This window comes from Scyliorhinus torazame, chromosome 1 (assembly GCF_047496885.1).
Source record: "Scyliorhinus torazame isolate Kashiwa2021f chromosome 1, sScyTor2.1, whole genome shotgun sequence".
NCBI lineage: Eukaryota > Metazoa > Chordata > Chondrichthyes > Carcharhiniformes > Scyliorhinidae > Scyliorhinus > Scyliorhinus torazame.
Window position 1 is genome coordinate 248,297,529 of NC_092707.1, and position 23,181 is coordinate 248,320,709.

The window sequence follows — 23,181 nt, forward strand, 5'->3', positions numbered from 1 at the left end:
CTAATTTCCTCATATCTAGGTCTAGGTCTGTTGTAAACAACAAACTGACTGTCGTGATTAGTTCCCAATTCCATTGTTGTCTTATGTGACTACCTTGATCTTGTCTTGTCTAGAAATTCATCTGTTCGTGTGGTTCAGAAACGGATTTGAAACAGGAAATGGGGAAGCCACAAATGTAAACTTTTCAAACTGTAAAGACTCCCCCTTAAAGGCCCCTGTTACATGTACAGCATAAGTAAATAATTGGATAACTTTGAAAGACAAATACTAAAATGATCCTGAAAAATATGTATCTATTGTTAAACTGCACCAGGGAATAGTAAGTGCATCTCAATGTAGAAACTTATCCAAGAATTAGACCAGGCTAGGGAGTAGGTGCTGAATGAACAGCCATGTAGTCAGTACACTGATCAGGGAAGAGTTATGGGAGTTATTGTTAAAAGATAATTGAAATCATGAGAATGCCAGAGGTATGAGGATAACAAAATGAGATTTTGAGATGCATCAGATGACAAATAGAATGCAAGTCCAAAGAAGTGATACTGTAGCTGCATGAGGCCTTATCTGGTGTACCGCCGAATCAGTCACAATGTCACAGAAACAATAATATCACCCAGAAGAGGGCGCAGCGTGGCACAACCAAGCTTCTAAGTTATGAAGATCAAGGAAATTAGCCTTGTCTCGGTTGGAAAATCATACATTATCATAGAATTTACAGTGCAGAAGGAGGCCATTCGGCCCATCGAGTCTGCACCGGCTCTTGGAAAAAGCACCCGACTCAACGTCCACACCTCCACCCTATCCCCATAACCCAGTAACCCCACCCAACACTAAGGGCAATGTTGGACACTAAGGGCAATTTATCATGGCAAATCCACCGAACCTGCACATCTTTGGACTGTGGAAGGAAACCGGAGCACCCGGAGGAAACCCACGCACACACAGGGAGGATGTGCAGACTCCGCACAGACAGTGACCCAAGCCGGAATCGAACCTGGGACCCTGGAGCTGTGAAGCAATTGTGCTAGCCACAATGCTACTGTGCTGCCCCTGGCAAAGAGGCAACTTTGAGGTGGCCTAACAAAGGCGTTGAAATTTATGGCAAAGTCTGATGAAGTTGATCCGAAACAAATTGTTCACATTGATTTGAAGTTTCAGGATGAGGGCCAAATGTTATAAATTATGAGAAAATAAGGAATTCGTATAGAACAATTCCACAATGAAAGTAGTAGCCTAGTGGCATATTACCATTGAAAGCCAGAGATGTAAATAATACAAATTGGAACAAAAAGAATTATTTCTGGAGAATAGAGAGGTAAAGGGATTTGGTGAGAAGGCAGGATTGCAATCAGTCAGGGAAAGGTAGAGTTTTGCGAGCCAAATAGGTCTTTTTCAGTTTCTGAAATGTAATATGTTATCATAGAATCCCTACAGTGCAGAAGAAGGCCATTTGGCCCATCAAATCTGCACCGATCCATGTCCCACCCTATCCCTGCAACCCCATAACCTAACCTTCCCATCCCTGGACACTAAGGGACAATTTACCATGGCCAATTACCTACCCAGTACATCTTTAGACTGTGGGAAGAAACCGGAGAGAACGTACAAACTCCACACAGATAGTGAGCCAAGGACGGTATTGAACCCGGGTCCCTGGCACTGTGAGACAGCAGTGTTAACCCACTGTGCTTTTGTCCCATGTTCTCAAATACCAGGCTTGTGTCACCAAAAGCAGGACAAATCTAACCTGGGCAATTATTGCTCCATCAGCCTACTCAGCAAATGCAGGAAGGTGTTGTCGACAGTGCTGTCAAGAAACACTTCAACAGCAATAATCTGCTCACAGACATTCAGGGCGGGATTCTCTGACCCCCCCGCCGGGTCGGAGAATCGTCTGGGGGGGGTGGCATGAATCCCGCTCCGACGCCGGCTGCCGAATTCTAGGGCGCCGTTTCTTTGACGGGGGCGGGGATCATGTCACGCCGGTTGGGGGCTGTTGGCAGTGGCCGCCACGGCGACTCTCTGGGTCCTGATGGCCCGTGCGGCCGCCCGTTTTCATCCGGTCCTGCCGGCATGACATACATTAGGTCCATACCGGCGAGACCTGGCTCTGAGGGCGGCCCCCCACTGTGGCCTGGCCCGCGATCGGGGCCCACTGATCAGCGGGCGGGCCTGTGCCGTGGGGGCAATCGTTCCCTCCGCGCCGGCCTCTGTAAAGCTCTGCCATGGCCGGAGCGGAGAAGAAATCCCCTGCGCATGCGCAGGGATTATGCCAGCGGTACTGCGCATGCACCAGAACACGCTGGCGCACCCGCGCATGCGCCAACCGGCACAGGCCCTTCTCCGGTTGGCACGGTGCCAACCACTCCTCTAAACCTTGCCCCTCGCACCTTAAACCTATGCCCCCTAGTAATTGACCCCTCTACCCTGGGGAAAAACCTCTGACTATCCACTCTGTCTATGCCCCTCATAATTTTGTAGACCTCTTATCAGGTCGCCCCTCAACCTCCGTCGTTCCAGTGAGAACAAACCGAGTTTATTCAACCGCTCCTCATAGCTAATGCCCTCCATACCAGGCAACATCCTGGTAAATCTCTTCCGTACCCTCTCTAAAGCCTCCACATCCTTCTGGTAATGTGGCGACCAGAATTGAACACTATACTCCAAGTGTGGCCTAACTAAGGTTCTATACAGCTGCAACGTGACTTGCCAATTCTTATACTCAATGCCCTGGCCAATGAAGGCAAGCATGCTGTATGCCTTCTTGACTACCTTCTCCACCTATGTTGCCCTTTTCAGTGACCTGTGGACCTGTACACCTAGATCTCTCTGACTTTCAATACTCTTGAGGGTTCTACCCATTCACTGTATATTCCCTACCTGCATTAGACCTTCCAAAATGCATTACCTCACATTAGTCCGGATTAAACTCCATCTGCCATCTCTCCGCCCAAGTCTCCGAACAATCTAAATCCTGCTGTATCCTCTGACAGTCCTCATCGCTATCCGCAATTCCACCAACCTTTGTTTCGTCTGCAAACTTATTAATCAGACCAGTTACATTTTCCTCCAAATCATTTATATATACTACGAACAGCAAAGGTGCCAGCACTGAACCCTGCGGAACACCACTAGCCACAGCCCCCAATTAGAAAAGCATCCTTCCATTGCTACTCTCTCCCTTCTATGACCGAGTCAGTTCTGTATCCACCTTGCCAGCTCATCCCTGATCCCGTGTGACTTTACCTTTTGCACCAGTCTACCATGAGGGACCTTGTCAAAGGCCTTACTGAAGTCCATATAGACAACATCCACTGCCCTACCTGCATCAATCATCTTTGTGACCTCTTCGAAAAACTCAATCAAGTTAGTGAGACACGACCTCCCCTTCACAAAACCATGCTACCTCTCACTAATACGTCCATTTGCTTCCAAATGGGAGTAGATCCTGCTCGAAGAATTCTCTCCAGTAATTTCCCTACTACTGACGTAAGGCTCACCGGCCTGTAGTTCCCTGGATTATCCTTGCTACCCTTCTTAAACAAAGGAACAACATTGGCTATTCTCCAGTCCTCCGGGACATCACCTGAAGACAGTGAGGATCCACTGATTTCTGTCAAGGCCTCAGCAATTTCCTCTCTAGCCTCCTTCAGTATTCTGGGGTAGATCCCATCTGGCCCTGGGGACTTATCTACCTTAATACTTTTCAAGACGCCCAACACCTCGTCTTTTTGGATCTCAATGTGACCCAGGTTATCTACACACCCTTCTCCAGACTCAACATCCACCAATTCCTTCTCTTTGGTGAATACTAATGCAAAATATTCATTCAGTGCCTCACCCATTTCCTCTGGCTCCACACATAGATTCCCTTGCCTATCATTCAGTGGGCCAACTCTTTCCCTGGCTACCCTCTTGCTTTTTCTGTACGTGTAAAAAGCCTTGGGATTTTCCTTAACCCTATTTGCCAATGACTTTTCGTGACCTCTTCTAGCCCTCCTGACTCCTTGCTTAAGTTCCTTCCTACTTTCCTTATATTCCACACAGGCTTCGTCTGTTCCCAGCCCTTTAGCCCTGACAAATGCCTCCTTTTTCTTTTTGACGAAGCCTACAATATCTCTCGTTATCCAAGGTTCCCAAAATTTTGCCGTATTTATCCTTCTTCATCGCACATGAACATGCCGGTCCTGAATTCCTTTCAACTGACATTTGAAGGCCTCCCACATGTCAGATGTTGATTTACCCTCAAACATCCTCCCCCAATTTAGGTTCTTCAGTTCCCACCTAATATTGTTATAATTAGCCTTCCCCCAATTTAGCACATTCACCCTAGGACCACTCTTATCCTTGTCTACCAGCATTTTAAAACTTACTGAATTGTGGTCACTGTTTCTGAAATGCTCCCCTACTGAAACTTCTACCACCTGGCCGGGCCCAGTCCCCAATACCAGGTCCAGTACAGCCCCTTCCCTAGTTGGACTGTCTACATATTGTTTTAAGAAGCCCTCCTGGATGCTCCTTACAAACTCTGCCCCGTCCAGGTCCCTAGCACTAAGTGAGTCCCAGTCAATATTGGGAAAGTTGACGTCTTCCATCACAACAACCCTGTTGTTTTTACTAGTTTCCAAAATCTGTCTACCTATCTGCTCCTCTATCTCCCGCTGGCTGTTGGGAGGCCTGTAGTAAACCCCCAACATTGTGACTGCACCCTTCTTATTCCTGATCTCTATCCATATAGCCTCGCTGCCCTCTGAGGTATCCTCCCATAGTACAACTGTGATATTCTCCCTAACCAGTAGCGCAACTCCGCCACCCCTTTTTACATCTCCCTCTATCCCGCCTAAAACATCTAAATCCTGGAACGTTTAGCTGCCAGTCCTGTCCTTCCCTAAACCAGGTCTCTGTAATGGCAACAACATCATAGTTCCAAGTACTAATCCAAGCTCTAAGTTCATCTGCCTTACCCGTAATACTTCTTGCATTAAAACATATGCACTTCAGGCCACCAGACCTGCTGCTTTCAGCAACATCTCCCTGTCTGCTCTTCCTCAGAGCCATACTGGCCCTATTCCCGAGTTCTCCCTCAATGCTTTCACCTTTTGACCTATTGCTCCGGTGCCCACCCCCCTGCCATACTAGTTTCAACCCTCCCATGTGACACTAGCAAACCTCGTGGCCAGGATATTTATGCCTCTCCAGTTTAGATGCAACCCGTCCTTCTTATACAGGTCCCATCTGCCCCAGAAGAGCTTCCAGTGGTCCAGATAACGGAAACCCTCCCTCCTACACCAGCTGTTAGCCACGTGTTTAGCTGCTCTATCTTCCTATTTCTAGCCTCACTGGCACGTGGCACAGGGAGTAATCCCGAGATTACAACCCTAGAGGTCCTGTCTTTTAACTTTCTGCCTAGCTCCCTGAACTCCTGCTGCAGGACCTCATGCCCCTTCCTGCCTATGTCGTTAGTACCAATATGTACAACAACGTCTGCCTCTATCCCACCTGAAACATCTAAATCCTGGAACGTTTAGCTGCCAATCCTGCCCTTCCCTCAACCAGGTCTCTGTAATGGCAACAACATCATAGTTCCAAGTACTAATCCAAGCTCTAAGTTCATCTGCCTTACCCGTAATACTTCTTGCATTAAAACATATGCACTTCAGGCCACCAGACCCGCTGCTTTCAGCAACATCCCCCTGTCTGCTCTTCCCCTCCCACTCCAGAATGCCCGCTACCCGTTCGGAGACATCCTGGACCCTGGCACCAGGGAGGCAACATACCATCCTGGAGTCTCTTTCATGTCCACAGAAGCGCCTATCTGTGCCCCTGACTATAGAGTCCCCTATTACTATTGCTCTTCTGCGCTTTGACCCTCCCTGCAGAACATCAGAGCCAGCCGTGGTGCCACTGCTCTGGCTGCTGCTGTTTTCACCCGATAGGCTATCCCCCCCCGACAGTATCCAAAGGGGTATACCTGTTCGAGAGGGGGACAACCACAGGGGATTCCTGCACTGACTGCCAGCCCCTTCTGGTGGTCACCCATTTGTCTGCCTGCACCTTGGATGTGACCACCTTTATATAACTGCTATCTATGACGCTTTCCGCCACCTGCATACTCCTAAGTGCATCCAACTGCTGCTCCAACCAAACCATGCGGTTTGTGAGGAGCTCTAGTTCATAGAATCATAGAATTTACAGTGCAGAAGGAGGCCATTCGGCCCATCGAGTCTGCACCGGCTCTTTTTGAAAGGGCACCTTACCCAAGGTCCACACCTCCACCCTATCCCCATAATCCAGTAACCCCACCCAACACTAAGGGCAATTCTGGACACTAAGGACAATTTAGCATGGCCAATCCACCTAACCTGCACATATTTGGATTGTGGGAGGAAACCGGAGCACCCAGAGGAAACCCACGCAGACACGGGGAGAATGTGCAGACTCTGCACAGACAGTGACCCAAGCCAGGAAGTGAACCTGGGACCCTGGAGCTGTGAAGCAACAGTGCTAACCACTATGCACATGCTGCCCTAGTTGGGTGCACTTTCTGCAGATTAAGCCATCCGGGACGCTGGAAGCCTCCCGGACCTGCCACATCTCACAGTCAGAGCACTGCACCCCTCTAATTGACATTGCGTCAATTAATTAGTAAATTAAATTTTTTTTTAAATTCTTTTAAAAGTTACTGTTTACTATATGTTTTCTCGCACTAGATTTCTACTATAAATGTGAAAGCTAAATACAGTATTCTCCGATCTCTGGCTTAGATACCCCTCTAAATTATAATTAAGTCATTATGTTTAATTAGTTTAACAATGCTTAATTTGTAAATTTAGTGTAGATTCCCAACCAGCCAATCAGGTCATAGGTTTACTGTGATTTCACTTCAGTTTCCCCCCCATATAATTTGAAGCGGTAACAAAAATAAAAATGAATAAAAATCACATGCCTTCCCAGGTTCTCAGATGCTCTCTGGTTCTCTCCCTGCAGATTAAAAGTTACAGGCCAGAAGAAAGAGAGAGAACAAAACAGTAGGGAAAAAGCACCTTCTCCCACTCTGCACCGAATTACCTCACTGCACCAAATTACCAAGTTCCAAATTCGCACACTGGATGTGTCTCACTCAGGCTGTGTCATCTTCACTTGCGCAAAGCTTATTGAGTGCGCTTTCTGTCTGTCTTTTATACATACCTCAGCTAACCAGGGTGACTCACACTAAAGCTTCAAAGAGAAGAAGAATACAATGTGCACCTTTGTGCCACTAAACAGGCCTCAGGTGACTGACAGATAACTGCCTCTCAGCAATTAGGGTGGGGGCAGCTTCAGCCAATCAGACACTAAGCTACACACTGCACTTTTAACTGAAAAACAGCAGAATTAGACTTACTACTTGCCTTTCCTGATTACCTCACTGCACCAAATTACCAAGTTCCAAATTCCCACTCTGGATGTGTCTCACTCCGTCTGTGTCTCCTTCACTTGCGCAAAGCTAGGCTTCAAGTAGCCTAGTCGCAAGTAGGCTTCAAATGAAGTTACTGTGAAAAATCCCTAGTCGCCACATTCCGGCGGAGTCCATTACGGGAATTGAAACCGCGCCTTGTTCTGCTTTACAAGCCAGCTGTTTAGCCCACTGTGCTAAACCAGGTCCTAATGTTCTAGGCTCAACCATCATCAGCTGCTTCATCAATGACCTTCCCTCCATCGTAAAGTCAGAATTGAGGATGTTGGCTGACAATTTCACAATGTTCTGCGTCATTCACAACTCCTCAGATACTGAAGCAATCTGTGTTCATATGCAGCAAGACTTGTACAACACTCAGGATGGAGCTGACATGTGGCAAGTAACATTTGTGCCACACAAGTACCAGGCAATGATGATCTCCAACAAGAGAATCTAACCATCTCCCCTTGACATTCAGTGGCATTACCATCACTAAATCCCCCACTATCAATATCCTGGGAGTTACCATTGAGCAGAAACCAAACTGGGCCAGCCATATAAATATTGTGGCTACAAGAGCAGGTCAGAGGCCAGGACTCTGTGGCGAGTAGCTCACTTCCTGGCTCCCTAAAGCCTAGCTAGCATCTGCAAGGCACAAGTCAGGAGTATGATGGAATACTTTGCACTTGCTTGGTGGGTGGCACTGGAGCACAATTGCTTCACAGCGCCAGGGACCGTGCTCGATTCCCTGCTTGGGTCACTGTTTGTGCAGAGTCTGCACGTTCTCCCCGTGTCTGTGTGGGTTTCCTCCGGGTGCTCCGGTTTCCTCCCACAGTCCAAAGATGTGTGGGTTAGGTGGATTGGTCACGCTAAATTGCCCCGTAGTGTCCAAAGGTTAGATGGGGTTGCTGGGTTAGGATGGAAGTGTGGGCTTAGGTAGGGTGGTCTTTCAGGGGCTGGTGTCAACTCAATGGGCCGAATAACCTCCTTCTGTACTGTAAATTCTATGATATGATTAGTGCAGCTGCAACAGCATTCAATAAAGTTGTGTCATGAGAATGTCACTTTAAGAAATGTTTGGCTGCTCATGTTACTGCAATGAGGTCAGAGTGTGGGTGGAGCTGAGCTCTGGCTCTGCTTTTTAGTTTCACTTTGAGAAAAGCTTGGGTGTGTCTGTGGTTTAGTTTCGTTTTCAGTGTTGGAGCTGAAGCCAGACAAAGCAGGTGTACTGTTGTTCTCTCTACCATGAAAAGACTATCTCTTGATCATTTGGTGAATTCAGAATTATAAATGATTTCAGTAGTGAATGTAAACCTGATGTGCTTCTGTTAAAAGGTGTTTCTTTTGTCTTCTGGATGTTTTTTGGGAAGTTATTAAGGATTACTTAGTGTTGTATTCTTTGGGGGTTGTATTTGAATTAATGGTTGCTAAGATGTTCACTATGTTTTAAAAAGGTTAACTTGAGTTCATAGAATAAACATTGTTTTGCTTTTAAAAATAATTTTCCATTTCTGCTGCACCACACCTGTAGAGTGGGCCGTGTGCTCCCCATACCACAATCTATTAAAAGTTGTGGGTCAGGTGAACTCCATGATACACTTTGGGGTTCTCTAAACCCTGGCCCATAACACTTGACAGCATCCATGACAAAATAGTCCATTTGATTGGCATCTAATCCATTACCTTTAAGATTCGCTCCCTCCACTACAAGATGCACTACATTGCCACAGAGGGCGGTGGAGGCCGGGACGTTGAGTGTCTTTAAGACAGAAGTTGATAAATTCTTGATTTCTCGAGGAATTGAGGGCTATGGAGAGAGAGCGGGTAAATGGAGTTGAAATCAGCCATGATTGAATGGTGGAGTGGACTCGATGGGCCGAATGGCCTTACTTCCGCTCCTATGTCTTATGGTCTTATGCTGTTCGGTAGCTCACCCAAGGATCCTTTGACAGCACATTCCAAACCCATGACTTCTCTGACCTAAGATAAAAGCAAATTACTGCGGATGCTGGAATCTGAAACTAAATCTGAAAATACTGGACAATCTCAACAGGTCTGACAGCATCTGTGGAGAGAAACGGAGCTAACGTTTCGCGTCTGGATGACTCTTTGTCAAAGCTAGAGAGAACTGGAAATGGGGTCAGATTTATACTGTAGTGGGGGGGGGGGGAGGGGGAGGAGGTTGCTGGAGCTGGATAGGGAGCCAGCGATAGGTGGAGATTGACAAAGATGTCGAGGACAGAAGACAAAAGGAATGTAAATGGGGGTGATTAAGTTTAAGAAGGATGCTGACAGGGTGGGACGGTGGTTAGCGCTGCTGCTTCACGGCACTGAGGACCTGTATTCGATCACGGCCCTGGGTTACAGTCTCTGTGCAGTTTGCGCATTGCCCCCATGTCTGTGTGGGTCTCACCCCCACAACCCAAAGATGTGCAGGGTAGGTGGATTGGCCACGCTAAATTGCCCCATAATTGGGAAAAAAAATTTAAGAAAGGAGGTTGCTGAAAGTGGCACATGAGATTAGAATGTGTGAATGGCAGAACAACGTTGAACAGTGTGTCAAATAGCTGAAGTGGGTGGGGTGAGGGGGGACAATGGTGAGGGGAAAAGATCAATGGAAGAAGTGAAAATAAATTGGTAGAAATAAAAATGGGGTGAAGGTAGAGGAGAGAGTTCAGTCTGAATTTGAACTCAATGTTAAGCCCGGAAGGCTGTAATGTGCCTAATCAGAAGATGAGGTGCTGTTCCTCCAGTTTGCGCTGGTCTTCACTAGAATATTGCAGCAGGCCCAGGAAGGACATGTGAATGTGAGTGCAAGACGGTGAGTTGAAATGGCAAGTGACAGGAAGGTCTGGGCCCTGCTTGTGGATAGACCAAATGTGTTCTGCAAAGTGGTCACCCTCTGCGTTTAGTCTCTCCAATGTAGAATAGACCACATTGGGAACAGCAAATGCAATAGACCAGATAGAAGAAGGTGCTTGTGAAGCGCTGCCTCACTTGAAGATTGTGTAGGGCCGAGATGGTGAGCAGGGAGGAGGTAAAGGGTGTTGCCTTTTTTTACCTACTGTAAATATGACAATCAATGAGGTTGCCCTTCTTTCTTTGGAATTCAATATTCTATTGCTCAGAGTCGCCAGGTATCAAATGATACCACCACAAGGTTCAACCGGATATCGGTCAAAGAGCCAAACACCAGTTAGTTAGTTCAAGATCAAGGGTACTTTATTTACGCACACAATTAATCATGCAACACAGATACTACTAGTTAAACTACACCTATCAACTATGGCAACCTGTACTTAACTTCAGGCACCCGGCTTAGGTCAGAGGAACAGTGGCCGTTGTACAAGTCTGGGTCTACTGGGTCTGGAGAAGTAACTGCTGCTCAGCTGGGCTCATCCGTCTGGTAGCGGGCGTTGAACTTGAACTTGCTTCCGGTGGTGCTGCAATTGGAAGTAGATGTTGCCGGAGCGCCAGGTCCAAGAGAGGCCGGACACATGGTGGTCTCTCTCTTTTTATCCTTGGAGGTTTTCGCGCTCTTTTGGGCGGCCCTTCAGTTTGGACCCCACTAATTGGGTAATTCTTGATCACTGTGTTCGATTTGAACCAATAAAGGGGCCGGTGCCTTGATGGCTGGGCGTGTCCTAAGCGGTCATTGACCCTGTTGTTTTCGCTTCCTGAGTACAGGAGTGGCGCCGAAATGTCTGGGATTGTATCGGTTGTTTAAGTATCAGTCCTTTGACGGACATGGGCCATCAAAATGCAAATCAGTTGGGGGTTTCGATACCGTCTGGATTCTTCGCTCACAAATATACATTCAGGCTCTGAGCCTGCCTTAACCTTGCATTGTCCATTTTCCCCGTTATGCTTTGCGACCGTCCATGTTCCTTATTGTAAATGGCCATCCCAGATGGCTACAAGGGGCAGGTATTACACCTTCCGCGATTGCATGGGAAGGTACCATGGGAAGAGGATAAGGTGTTGCGGGCAATGGAGGAGTGGACCAGGGTACCCTGAAGGAAACGGTCTCTGTGAAATGCTGACAAGGAGAGTGAGGGGAAGTTTTATTTGGTGGTGGAATTATTTTTTAAAAAATATTTTTATTCGCCATGTTTTCATCATTATCACCATACAAAAGAGAAACAAAAATAACCCCAACGATATAAAAAAGAATATAATCCCCCCCCCTCAACAGTCAACGGTAACCAACTCCCGAAAGTACATAATAAACAAACCCCTAGAATTGTTGAACCCCTCCTTTGACCCCCTCAGCTCAAACCTCACCTTCTCCAGAGTCAAAATCTCCATCAGGTCCCCCCCGCCACGCTGAGGTGCAGGGTGGAAAGGCTGGCCTCCACCCCAACAGGACCCGCCTACGAACGATCAGCGAGGCGAAGGCTAAAACATCGGCCGCTCCCGCCTGCAACTTGGGCCAGTCTGACAACTCGAAGGTGGCTTCTGGAGGACTGGGCTCCACATCCATGTGCAAGACCCCCGGGATTGTGCTAAATACCATCCCTATCCTGGGCGTGGGAGGGAGGAGAGGGGGTGATGGCAGAGGTGCGGGAGATGGGTCGGACACTGTTGAGAGCCCGGTCGATCACAGTGGGTGGGAAAAGGAAGAATGAAGACATGTCTGGAAAGTGGCATCATCAGAACAGATGCAACGGAACTGGGAGAATGGGATGGAGTCCTTACAGGATGTTGGGTGTGAAGAGCTGTAGTTGAGGTGGCTGTGGGAATGGGTTTGCAATGGATATTAGTGGACAGTCTATCCCCAGAAATGGAAATTGAAAGGTAGGAAGGGAAGTGAAGTGATGGACCATGTGAAGGTGATAGAGGGGTGGAAAATGGAAGGAAAATTAATAAATTTTTCCAGGTCCAGACAGGAACATGAAGCAGCACTGAAACAGTCATCGATGTACCAATATAAGCGTTGGTGGGATGGGATTGGAGTAGGACTGGAACACGGAATGTTCCACATACCCCATAAAGAGACAGGCGAAACTGGGACCCATGCGAGTACCCATAGTCACGCCTTTGGTTTGGGGAATTGAGACAAGTTAAAGGAGAAATTGTGCATGAGAGGACGGTGTTGATGGATGGGGATTGTTCATGCCTCTGTTCGAGGAAGAAGCGGAGAGCCCTCATAACATCCTGGTGGGAATGGAGATGTAGAGGGATTGGACATCCATGGTAAAGAGGAGGCAGTTAGGGCTGGGGAACTGAAAGTTGTTGATGTGATGTGGGGCATCAGAAGAATCACGAACATAGGTGGGAAGGGACTGGACAAGACGAGAGAGTATGGAGTCAAGATAGGAAGAAATTAGTTTGTGGGGCAGGGACAGGTTGTCACAATGGGCCTACCGGGACAGTCCTGTTTGTGGATTTTGGGGAGGACGCAGAAGCAGGTAGTCGAGGGTTGGGAGATTATGAGGGTGGATGCTGTGGAGGAAAGATCTCCAGAGGCGATGGAGTCAGTGACAGTCCTGGAAACAATGGCTTGATGCTTGGTTGTGAGGTCCTGGCCCAGGGGGTGGGTAGGAGGAAGTGTCTGAGAGTTGGCATCAGCCTCTGTGAGGTAGAGATCAAATACGCCAGACAACAACATTTCTCTGACCTAGAAGGAGAGTGGCAGCAGATGCATGGGAACACCACCACTTGAAAGTTCCCCTTCAAGCCACACACCATCTTGACTTGGAAAATATTGCCGTACCTTCACTGTCGCTGGGTCAAGATTCTGGAACTCCCTCCCTAACAGCACAGTGGGGGCACCTACACCAGATGGATTGCAGCGGTTCAGGAAAGCAGCTCACCACCACCTTCTCGGGGGCAATTAGAGATGGGCAATAAATGCTGACCAAGCCAGAGATGCCCACATTCCATTAAAGAATAAAAACAAACAGTATTGATTATGCGTGACACTGTTTGTGTTGGTGGGTGGGTGAAAGTAAAGAACTTTTGATTTATATAATGCTATTCAAGACCTCAGAAGGTCCCACAGCGCTTTCACAATTAAGTACTTTCGAACTTTAACCATTGTTGCAATGTATGAAATACGACAGCCAATTTTGTGCATAGCAAGTTTTCCCAGGCAGCATTGAAATAAATGACCAGATAATTATTTTTCTTGTGTGATCTTGGTCATATGATAAACATTGATCAAGACACCAGCTAGAACTCCCCTGCTCTTCTTTGAAATAGTGCAGTGGTACCTTTTACATTCATCTGAGAAGGAAGGAAGGAGCCTCAGTTGAAAGTCTCACCTGTCATATGGGTGAAGGTGGAGAAGTCCGTATGTGTACAGAAATTAACAATGAAGCAACACAGAACAGAACAGTACCCAACAGAAATAAGCTGTCACTGCTACCCAGTAATTCACTGATCAAACAGGAAGAAATGTAGGGTATGGGGAATAGTAAATAAGCATTTTGGCAGCACTATGACAGGCAAGGACATGTTTTCTGAACTTGCAGCTCAAAACTGCTTGAGTCATCCAAAACATGTTTGCTATACGTTGCTCCTCTTGGTAACATATAGGCAGAGGTGATAAAGGACATAAAAACAACTGTAATGTTGCACTTTCAGAGACTTCATTAGTGAATAGAAAGGGATTTATTTAGTGATCCACAAGAACAGCAACATGCTTGCAGATAATTCCAGCCGAGGAGAGCCCCCCCCCCCCCGGGTGATTCTCCACTCTGAATCCTGATTGGTCACCCAGGCCAGGTGACCCTTACTCTGCTGTGTTGCCCTTACAGGGACAATCACCTCACAAAGATAATTGGTGACTATATTATGTCATGCTGCTCATTTAATAGCTTTGCATAGCTTTTCTTATGCAATAGGGTGGAGTGCAAGATTTCCCTGCAGTTTTTCGGCAATACCAGCAATTATTGCATGTATAGCCTGGACATTCCCGCTACATTGTAGACACTCTCTCCACATTATTCTGTAAACCTAAAACCCAACATAATGCTTTTCAAGGCCTCAGAAGGTCCCAAGGCGCTTTCACAATTAAGTATATCATCCAATTTATTTGCATGTGTTATCCAGGTGAACTGACTAAAAAACTAAGGAAAAAGTGTCCAATGTAACAGCAGAGCAGCTTTGGCTTTTGGACATATTTCAACTGGACACCAAATTTGAGATTCTTAACATTAATCAAAAAACACTTTTCGCCTATTTAACCTGGCTCGATATTGATTTCATCCAGTAAAATGCACAATGGGTGCGATCTAATGGCCACGACGCGCCCGAAAAGCAGCTCGCTGTTGCGCAGCGTGGCCGATAAAAACCGGGAGACCCCGCTCCCGGCATCTACCCGGCTTGCAATGTCTCGCGGGATCTAACACTTATCTCGCAAGACATTGTGATGTAAATCCCGGCCATTGAGGGCGGGATCACTTTTTACCAAATCTGCATATTGGAGTGAGACAGCTAGTCTCACTTTAATTTGCAGATTCCTGAGGTACCCCAGGCGTTGGGATCTATCCCCTTTGCCTCGGAGACCTCGGGCGAGCGCCGTTCAACACTGGTCCTCACAAACAGGAACCACTCGGAATGGCACTCATGGGGGTCTCCCAGGGGATCGGAGGTCCCCAGTGCAAGCCCTTTGGGCAGGGTGCTGCCCTGGCACAGCTGGTGTCTCCTGGGCACCCTAGCAGTGCCATCTGGATGCCAGCTTGGCACCACCAAGGTGCCCAGGTGGCACTGCCAGGGTGCCAGCTTGCCACTGCCAAGGTACGATGATGGCACTTTGTGTGCTGGCAATTGGGCCGGGGGTGCTCTGCTGCGCGGCTGTTGGTAGACCTGCGTAGGGGTTCAGGGACTTTCCAAGTGCGATGGGGCTTGCGGGGGTCGCGAGTTGCGTCGGGGACCTCGGAGATTGGGACGCCATTTAAAAACCGCATCCGATCTCTCGCTATACTGAGTAGTTCCGGCAAGCGGAGCTCCTCGGTGTAGAATCCTCAGTGCAGAAAACGGGGCTATATGCAGCATCGGCTGTGTGTTCCCCACTGGCGCTGTATAGCCATGTGTTTCTCAAAGCTACGAACGCCGGGAAACGTCTAAACGCACACACTGAGGGACTTTGTTCCCTTTTAGCTGAATCGCATTCAATAGCTTAATTTATCCAGTTCAACAATGGAGGCCAGAAACAAGGTTGGATGAGTAAAAGATCAATTTCTAAAAGTTTAATAATCCAAACCATGCAGGTCAATGTGGAGATTTATTCAGTGTATCTCGTATACTTTATACACTGAATATATTCAGTATATCGACAACAAGGACTCCTACATCAGAATCCTATTTATTGACTACAGCTCCGCCTTCAACACCATAATCCCAGCCAAGCTCATATCAAAGCTCCAAAACCTAGGACTTGGCTCCCCACTCTGCAACTGAATTCTCGATTTTCTGACCAACAGACCCAATCAGTAAGAATGAACAACAACACCTCCTCCACAATAGTCCTCAATACCAGTGCCCCACAAGGCTGTGTACTTAGACCCTAATCTACTCCCTGTACACACACGACTGCGTGGCAAAATTTGGTTCCAACTCCATCGATAAGTTTGCTGACGATACAACCATAGTGGGCCGGATCTCGAATAACGACGAGCCAGAATATAGGAGGGAGATAGAGAACCTAGTGGAGTGGTGCAGTGAGAACAATCTCTTCCTCAATGCCAGCAAAACTAAAGAGCTGGTCATTGACTTCAGGAAACAAAGTACTGTATACACCCCTGTCAGCATCAACGGGGCCGCGGTGGAGATGGTTAGCAGTTTCAAATTCCTCTGGGTGCTCATCTCCAAAAATCTGTCCTGGTCCACCCACGTTGACGCTACCACCAAGAAAGCACGACAGCGCCTATACTTCCTCAGGAAATTAAGGAAATTCGGCATGTCCACATTGACCCGTACCAACTTTTACAGATGCACCATAGAAAGCATCCTATCTGGCTGCATCACAGCCTGGTATGGCAATTGCTCGGCCCAGGACCGCAAGAAACGTCAGAGAGTCGTGAACACCGCCCAGTCCATCACACGAACCTGCCTCCCATCCATTGACTCCATCTACACCTCCCGCTGCCTGGGGAAAGCGGGCAGCATAATCAAAGACCCCTCCCACCTGTCTTACTCACTCTTCCAACTTCTTCCATCGGGCAGGAGATACAGAAGTCTGAGAACATGCACGAACAGACTCAAAAACAGCTTCTTCCCCACTGTCACCAGACTCCTAAATGACCCTCTTATGGACTGACCTCATTAACACTACACCCTGTAAGCTTCATCCGATGCCGGTGCTTATGTAGTTACATTGCGTACCTTGTGTTGCCCTATTATGTATTTTCTTTTCTTCCCTTTTCTTCCCATGTACTTAATGATCTGTTGAGCTGCTCGCAGAAAAATACTTTTCACTGTACCTCGGTACACGTGACAATAAACAAATCCAATCCAATCCAGTCCAATAAAGGAAACTAATTACATTGTCCTAATTGTAGAACTTCAAGGAATTTTGGAATGAAGATATTCAGCACATTGGGCAGGATTTGCTGACCATTCCCATTGTGGGATCTTCCAGTCGCGAACAACGAGAAGCCCTGTTGACAGCAACGGGATCGGAAGATCCCGCTGCCGCTTACCGGCCAAAACTTACCCATTCAGTCTAATGCCACGTTCCATTTTTTTGGACCATATCCTTGTACAGGACACCAAGTTCGTATCCAAGTATTTTTTAAATGTGAAGAGGTTTTCTGCAGCCACCATAGTTTTCGACAGTGAGTTCCAGACCCATGTCAGCCTCGGGGTGAAGAATTTCTTCTCAACTCCTAAACTAAATCTTCTACTGTTTCCTTTAAATCCGTGACCGCTGGTTATTGACCTCTCTGCCGGGGAAATAGATCCTTCCTAGCAACTCTATCTAGGCACCTCCATTTTATACACCTCAATTAAATTTCTCCTGAGCTTCCTCTGTTCCAAAGGAAAGAACTCCAGTTGATTGAAGATGACCTTTAAAGTTCTCCGTTGAATTCCATTTGCCACTTTCCTGTCCACTTTTTCAATCCATTCATATCTTCCTGCAGAGTATAGCTTTCTTCCTCAATGTCTCTTTTTCTCACATGGACAATTTTACTATCATCTGCAATCTTATTAGTTATATGCCCTCCATTTAAGTCAAAATCATTGATAAATGCCACAAAAAGCAACGGACCGAGTACAGAGCTTTGCAGAACCTCACTAGAAACATTCTCCAGACTCAAAAATACCTGTCATCTGTACCCTATCTGTCACTGAGCCAATTTTAGATCCAACTTGCTACTTTCTCTTGGCCTTGTGGGCTTTGACTTTTCTGACCAATCTGTCATTAATCATTTTGTAGCTATGTTGAAATTTACGACAAGTTTTAAGAATTTGTTTGTGCAACATAACATTCTCTTAGGCTATGTTTGAGGCACGTACTTGAAGCAACGTGGAAAATGTTTAGCTATAAACTGTGCCTATCTTAGACTTAATGTGAACACCATGTTCCAAGAACAAAAAGTTATCTCTTTGACCCTGAGTCCCAAGGTTTTTTTTTGAAAAACGTTTTATTGAAGGCATTTTTAATAGGCATATCAACAAAAATACAAAAAACAACCGTGGCAACAGGTAACCTGAATGCCAAATTTAAAACCCAAAGCACTTTAGTATGATTTTACTCTTTGCATTTTACTGAGTTAAAGCATCTGACAAATTTTGCATATTTTTTTCTCTACTGCAGATGAACAGAGAAATGCTGGAGAAGCGCAGGCTGTTACCATGGAGACGAAAACTGAAACTGTATTCCTTCCTTGAATGTAAATGCAATTAATCAGGCTTCTATTCAGTGTTTGACCTGAAAAAGGCAGAGTAAGAATCAAGATACACCTACTTGCCTTCAGTAATCGTTACATGTTAGTTAGGGCTTCACGGCTTACATTGACAGCTCCATTTGTTGGTCGGAGCAATAGATCACCTGAACAAATATGGATATTTTGAGTTCAAAGCACAGAGTATCTTTCGATATAGAGGTATCTTTTAGCATACTAATATATTGCATTGCATCATGGGTCATCAGTTGACAATGGATCCAGGTAAATAGAAGCTTAATTGACCACTGATGATGTTTATTTTACACAAAAGTATGTTTTTCTTTTCCATTTTTGAGATCCTCATTTATGTTTTTTAGCCTCTTAACTTGCGAAAGAAAGAACTTGCATTTGTGTAGCTCCTTTCACAAACACAGGAAGCTAAAAACGCAGCCCATTAAGCATTTTGCAAGTGTAGTCAATATTGTAATGTAGGAAACACAACAGCCCAGCCCAATTTTGCACACAGTAATGTCCCATATAGAGCAACGATATAACGACCAGATAATCTGTCTCTTGGTGTTGGCTGAGAATTCCCCTGCTTTTCTTCACAAACGTGCCATGGAATCTTTTCCAACCGCCTGGAAGGGAAGATGAGGCTCTGATAAACATCCCATAAAAAGCCAGAACCTCAGCAGTGCCTCAATAATATACTGCAATGTCAGACTGGACATGGTTCTCAACTCTCTGGAGTGGGAATTAAATCCTGAACCTTCTGCCTCAGAGGTGAGATTACTTCCAACTGAGCCAAAGTTGACAGATGTTGCTAATCATATTTCGTTCTCCTCTATTATTTAACTGCTAGTGCCTGAAGGGAGATTTTTAGCTGTGGGTGACGTCATCCCATCTGGGTTTGAATATTTGACCTTTCTCAATTTGTCCTTCCCTGTGGAAGTCTTACTGAGCTGCGCACTTTGTGTGTCTTTGCAGACGGACAACCAGTTTGTAACCCTTCATCAATTCTGCTCTTAAGCAGAAGCACAAGGCGCAACCGTGGTGATCATTACTCCCTCTCCCCTTTATGGAAGGCATTGAGAGCTCGGGGGAGTTGGCGAATTTGGATCCATATACTCCATACTGCTGTTTACCTCTGTACTATTCACTCTTCCACCGTTGCTTCTCAACTTACATAGGAGGAGGAGAAAATGAACTGACTGTCAGTTTATTTTTCCTTCTGTGACATTGGTTCCACATGAAACCATCTGTTTGACAAGCCTTTGACCATCTGTGTTATTGGATCTCTCAGATTGTTCACACTCTGACCAGATCTTAGGCACGCAAGAATCTTGCATCAGCGTAATGCCTCATTCAATTATTTTATTCACTTGTATTGTTAGGGGGTGGGGCGGGGGGGGGCATATTAAAGTACTTGCCACTAATTATCAGGTGAATATTTTGTTAGCTAAACATTTTTTAAAATCCCAATGTTTTGTTGAGTACTGAGTACACAGAAGATCCAGGTTAAATCCATAATCTTCATCTCATTTTAGCCAATCACAATTGGAGTTCGAGAGTTGGCCCAAGTGTCGCCACACTAGGGAAGGGAAAAAACTTAGATGGATTTACTGTTCCTGATCGGTATTCAATGATGCTTGTTGGGAAGTGCACGTGTGGACATTGGGTGAAGTAAGAATGGGTTTAGGCATGATCACTCGTCACAAATACCCTGCTGACAGCAGTTAGATATTCTTGTACCTGGAAAAAGTCAAGTACACCGTTAGGGGGTCGGTTAAGGGGTTCTACTGGAGGTGGCAGCCATTCATTACCTACTTTAAGGAATTAGTCAGCGTCAGTATCTCAAGGTGGGGGGGGGGGGGGGGTGGCAGATGGGGGCTGGGGTTTGTTTCTTTTTTGTTTCTCTTTTTGTGGATGAGGTGTGTACAGTTGGTGGGTTTTTGTTGGTTTTGTGTAACAACTGCTGCGGGTAATATGGATTTGGTTATAAAATAGAAAATCTTCAATAAAAATATATTTTTTAAAACACCCACGCAGTCTTTCGGTGCCTAGAAAGCCTCCCATGATTGGCCATTCTGGACCAGGAAATACTTTGCAGCAGCTCCTCTTTCCCTCCAATTGCTTTTCTCGCAGTTCCAAGTCCTGTTCCCTGGCAAATCCTTTAATCCGGTGTACATGATGTGTACATTCCTGGAATCACAACCAGTGACAATATGCAGATACATCAATGCCGCAGGGCGGCACGGTGGCACAGAGGGTAGCACTGCTGCCTCATAGCTCCAGGGTCCCAGGTTCAATTCCGGCCTTGGGTGACTGTCTGTGTGGAGTTTGCATTTTCTCCCCGTGTCTGCGTGGGGTTTCCTCCGGGTGCTCCGGTTTCCTCCCTGTGGTAGTATGTATTGGGGGTCATGTGGGACTGGAAGCCCTAATGTCATTGGCTGACAGATCCCGGGTCCTGGTTGGCCGTTGACCTCATACTCCGCCCTGAAGGCGAAGTATAAGAAGCCGGTGCCTTCCCCCGCAGGCCAGTTTACTATCGGGCTGCTGGGGAACAGACACGCTTAATAAAGCCTCATCGACTTCACTCTATTCGTCTCACGGAGTCTTTGTGCGCCACAATTTATTAAGCGTGTCTGTTCCCCAGCAGCCCCAGCACGCCATGTGCGACCCGCAGACGCCGCCATTTTGCGTCCCGACCACCGCGGTCCCGGGAGAACTGGGAGCCCTGCACGCCGCCTACGCTCCCCAACCCCCCTCCCCGCAGTCCATGTACGACCCGCCGCCGGCGCTCCCGATTTGGGTGCCGGCCAACACTCTCCACGGAGAGGAGGGGTTTTTTCGCATCCCGAACGCCACCCTCACCCCCGTCCCGCGCCCCACGACTGACCCGCCGGCGCCGCCGACCTGGGCCCTCACCCCCGTCCCGCGCCCCACGCATGACCCGCCGGCCTGGGCCCCGACCACCGCTGTCCCCGGCGAGGGAGCTCCGCGCGGTCCCAGCGCTCGCGGCCCCACGACTGACCCGCCGGCGCCGCCGACCTGGGCCCCGTCCCGCGCCCCACGCCTGACCCGCCGGCCTGGGCCCCGACCACCGCTGTCCCCGGCGAGGGAGCTCAGCGCAGTCCCAGCGCTCGCGGCCCCACGACTGACCCGCCGGCGCCGCCGACCTGGGCCCTCACCCCCGTCCCGCGCCCCACGCCTGACCCGCCGGCCTGGGCCCCGACCACCGCTGTCCCCGGCGAGGGAACTCCGCGTGGTCCCAGCGCTTGCGGCCCCACGACTGACCCGCCGGCGCTGCCGACCTGGGCCCTCACCCCCGTCCCGCGCCCCACGCCTGACCCGCCGGCCTGGGCCCCGACCACCGCTGTCCCCGGCGAGGGAGCTCCGCACGCTCCCAGCGCTCGCGGCCCCACGACTGACCCGCCGGCGCCGCCGACCTGGGCCCTCACCCCCGTCCGCGCCCCACGCCTGACCCGCAACCTACCTGGACCCCGACCACCGCTGTCCCCGGCGAGGGAGCTCCGCACGGTCCCTGCGCTCACGGTACTGACCCGCCGGCCTGGACCCCGACCACCGCTGTTCCCGGCGAGGGAGCTCCGCGCGGTCCTAGCGCCCGCGGCCCTGGCGCTCGCAGTCAAGGAACTCCGCGCGGTCCTAGCGCCCGCGGCCCGGGCGCTCGCAATGCAGGAACTCCGCGCGGTCCTAGCGCTCCCCAGACCCCCCAGCACACCATGTGCGACCCGCAGACGCCGCCATTTTGGGTCCCGACCACCACGAGGGGAGGAGGGGCGCCACCATCTTGGACCGCCCCCGACCTGTACGACGCATGGGGGCGGCCATTTTGTCCACCCCCGACGCCATCTTGTGACCCCTCAGCCACGTGCGATGTATGGGTGTGGCCAGTTTGTCCATCCCCGACCCCATCTTGGACGGCAATAACGGACCCCACCCCACTACTACAACCACGGCCCGCTTCGGTTACACTCGATCAGGCTCGGCCCCAGACTCTCCAGACGCCGACGACAACGGTCCTAATTAACGGCCACGAGACGCCATGCCTAGTCGACTCCGGGAGCACGGAAAGTTTTATACATCCCGACACGGTAAGACGCTGTTCCTTAACTACCTTCCCCAGCGCACAAAAGATTTGCCTAGCTGCAGGATCCCACTCCGTACAGATCCAGGGATTCTGCATAGTTACCCTAACGGTACAGGGGAGGGAATTCAAAAACTACAAACTTAACGTCCTTCCCCAACTCTGTGCCCCCACCTTGCTGGGCTTAGATTTTCAATGTAACCTACAGAGCCTTACGTTTAAATTCGGCGGCCCCATACCCCCACTCACTATCTGCGGCCTCGCCACCCTCAAGGTGCAACCCCCGTCCTTGTTTGCGAACCTCACCCCGGATTGCAAACCCATCGCCACTAGGAGCAGACGGTACAGCGCCCAGGACCGGACCTTCATTCGCTCCGAAGTCCAACGGCTACTAAAGGAGGGCATAATCCAGGCCAGCAATAGTCCCTGGAGAGCGCAGGTGGTAGTAGTGAAGACAGGGGAGAAACAAAGGATGGTCATTGACTATAGCCAGACCATCAACAGGTACACACAACTAGACGCGTACCCTCTCCCCCGCATATCCGACATGGTCAATCAGATTGCCCAGTATAAAGTCTTCTCCACCGTGGACCTCAAGTCCGCCTACCATCAGCTCCCCATCCGCCCAAGTGACCGCAAGTACACAGCCTTTGAGGCAGACGGGTGATTATACCATTTCCTACGGGTCCCTTTTGGCGTCACAAACGGGGTCTCGGTCTTCCAACGGGAGATGGACCGAATGGTTGATCAACATGGGTTACGGGCCACGTTCCCGTACCTCGACAATGTAACCATCTGCG

At 48.5% G+C, this 23,181-nt stretch overlaps 1 protein-coding gene across 1 annotated transcript in view; it reads left to right on the top strand.

The window, feature by feature from the left end:
• The window catches only part of LOC140420344 (protein stum homolog), a 109,491-nt gene extending 89,794 nt beyond the window's left edge, over positions 1-19,697 (top strand). The window contains exon 3 of the mRNA XM_072504364.1: positions 18,204-19,697. Within this exon, the coding sequence (XP_072360465.1) occupies positions 18,204-18,277 (74 nt within the window). The 3' untranslated portion in view covers positions 18,278-19,697. The remainder of the gene's footprint in view (positions 1-18,203) is intronic.
• Positions 19,698-23,181: the final 3,484 nt, after the last annotated feature.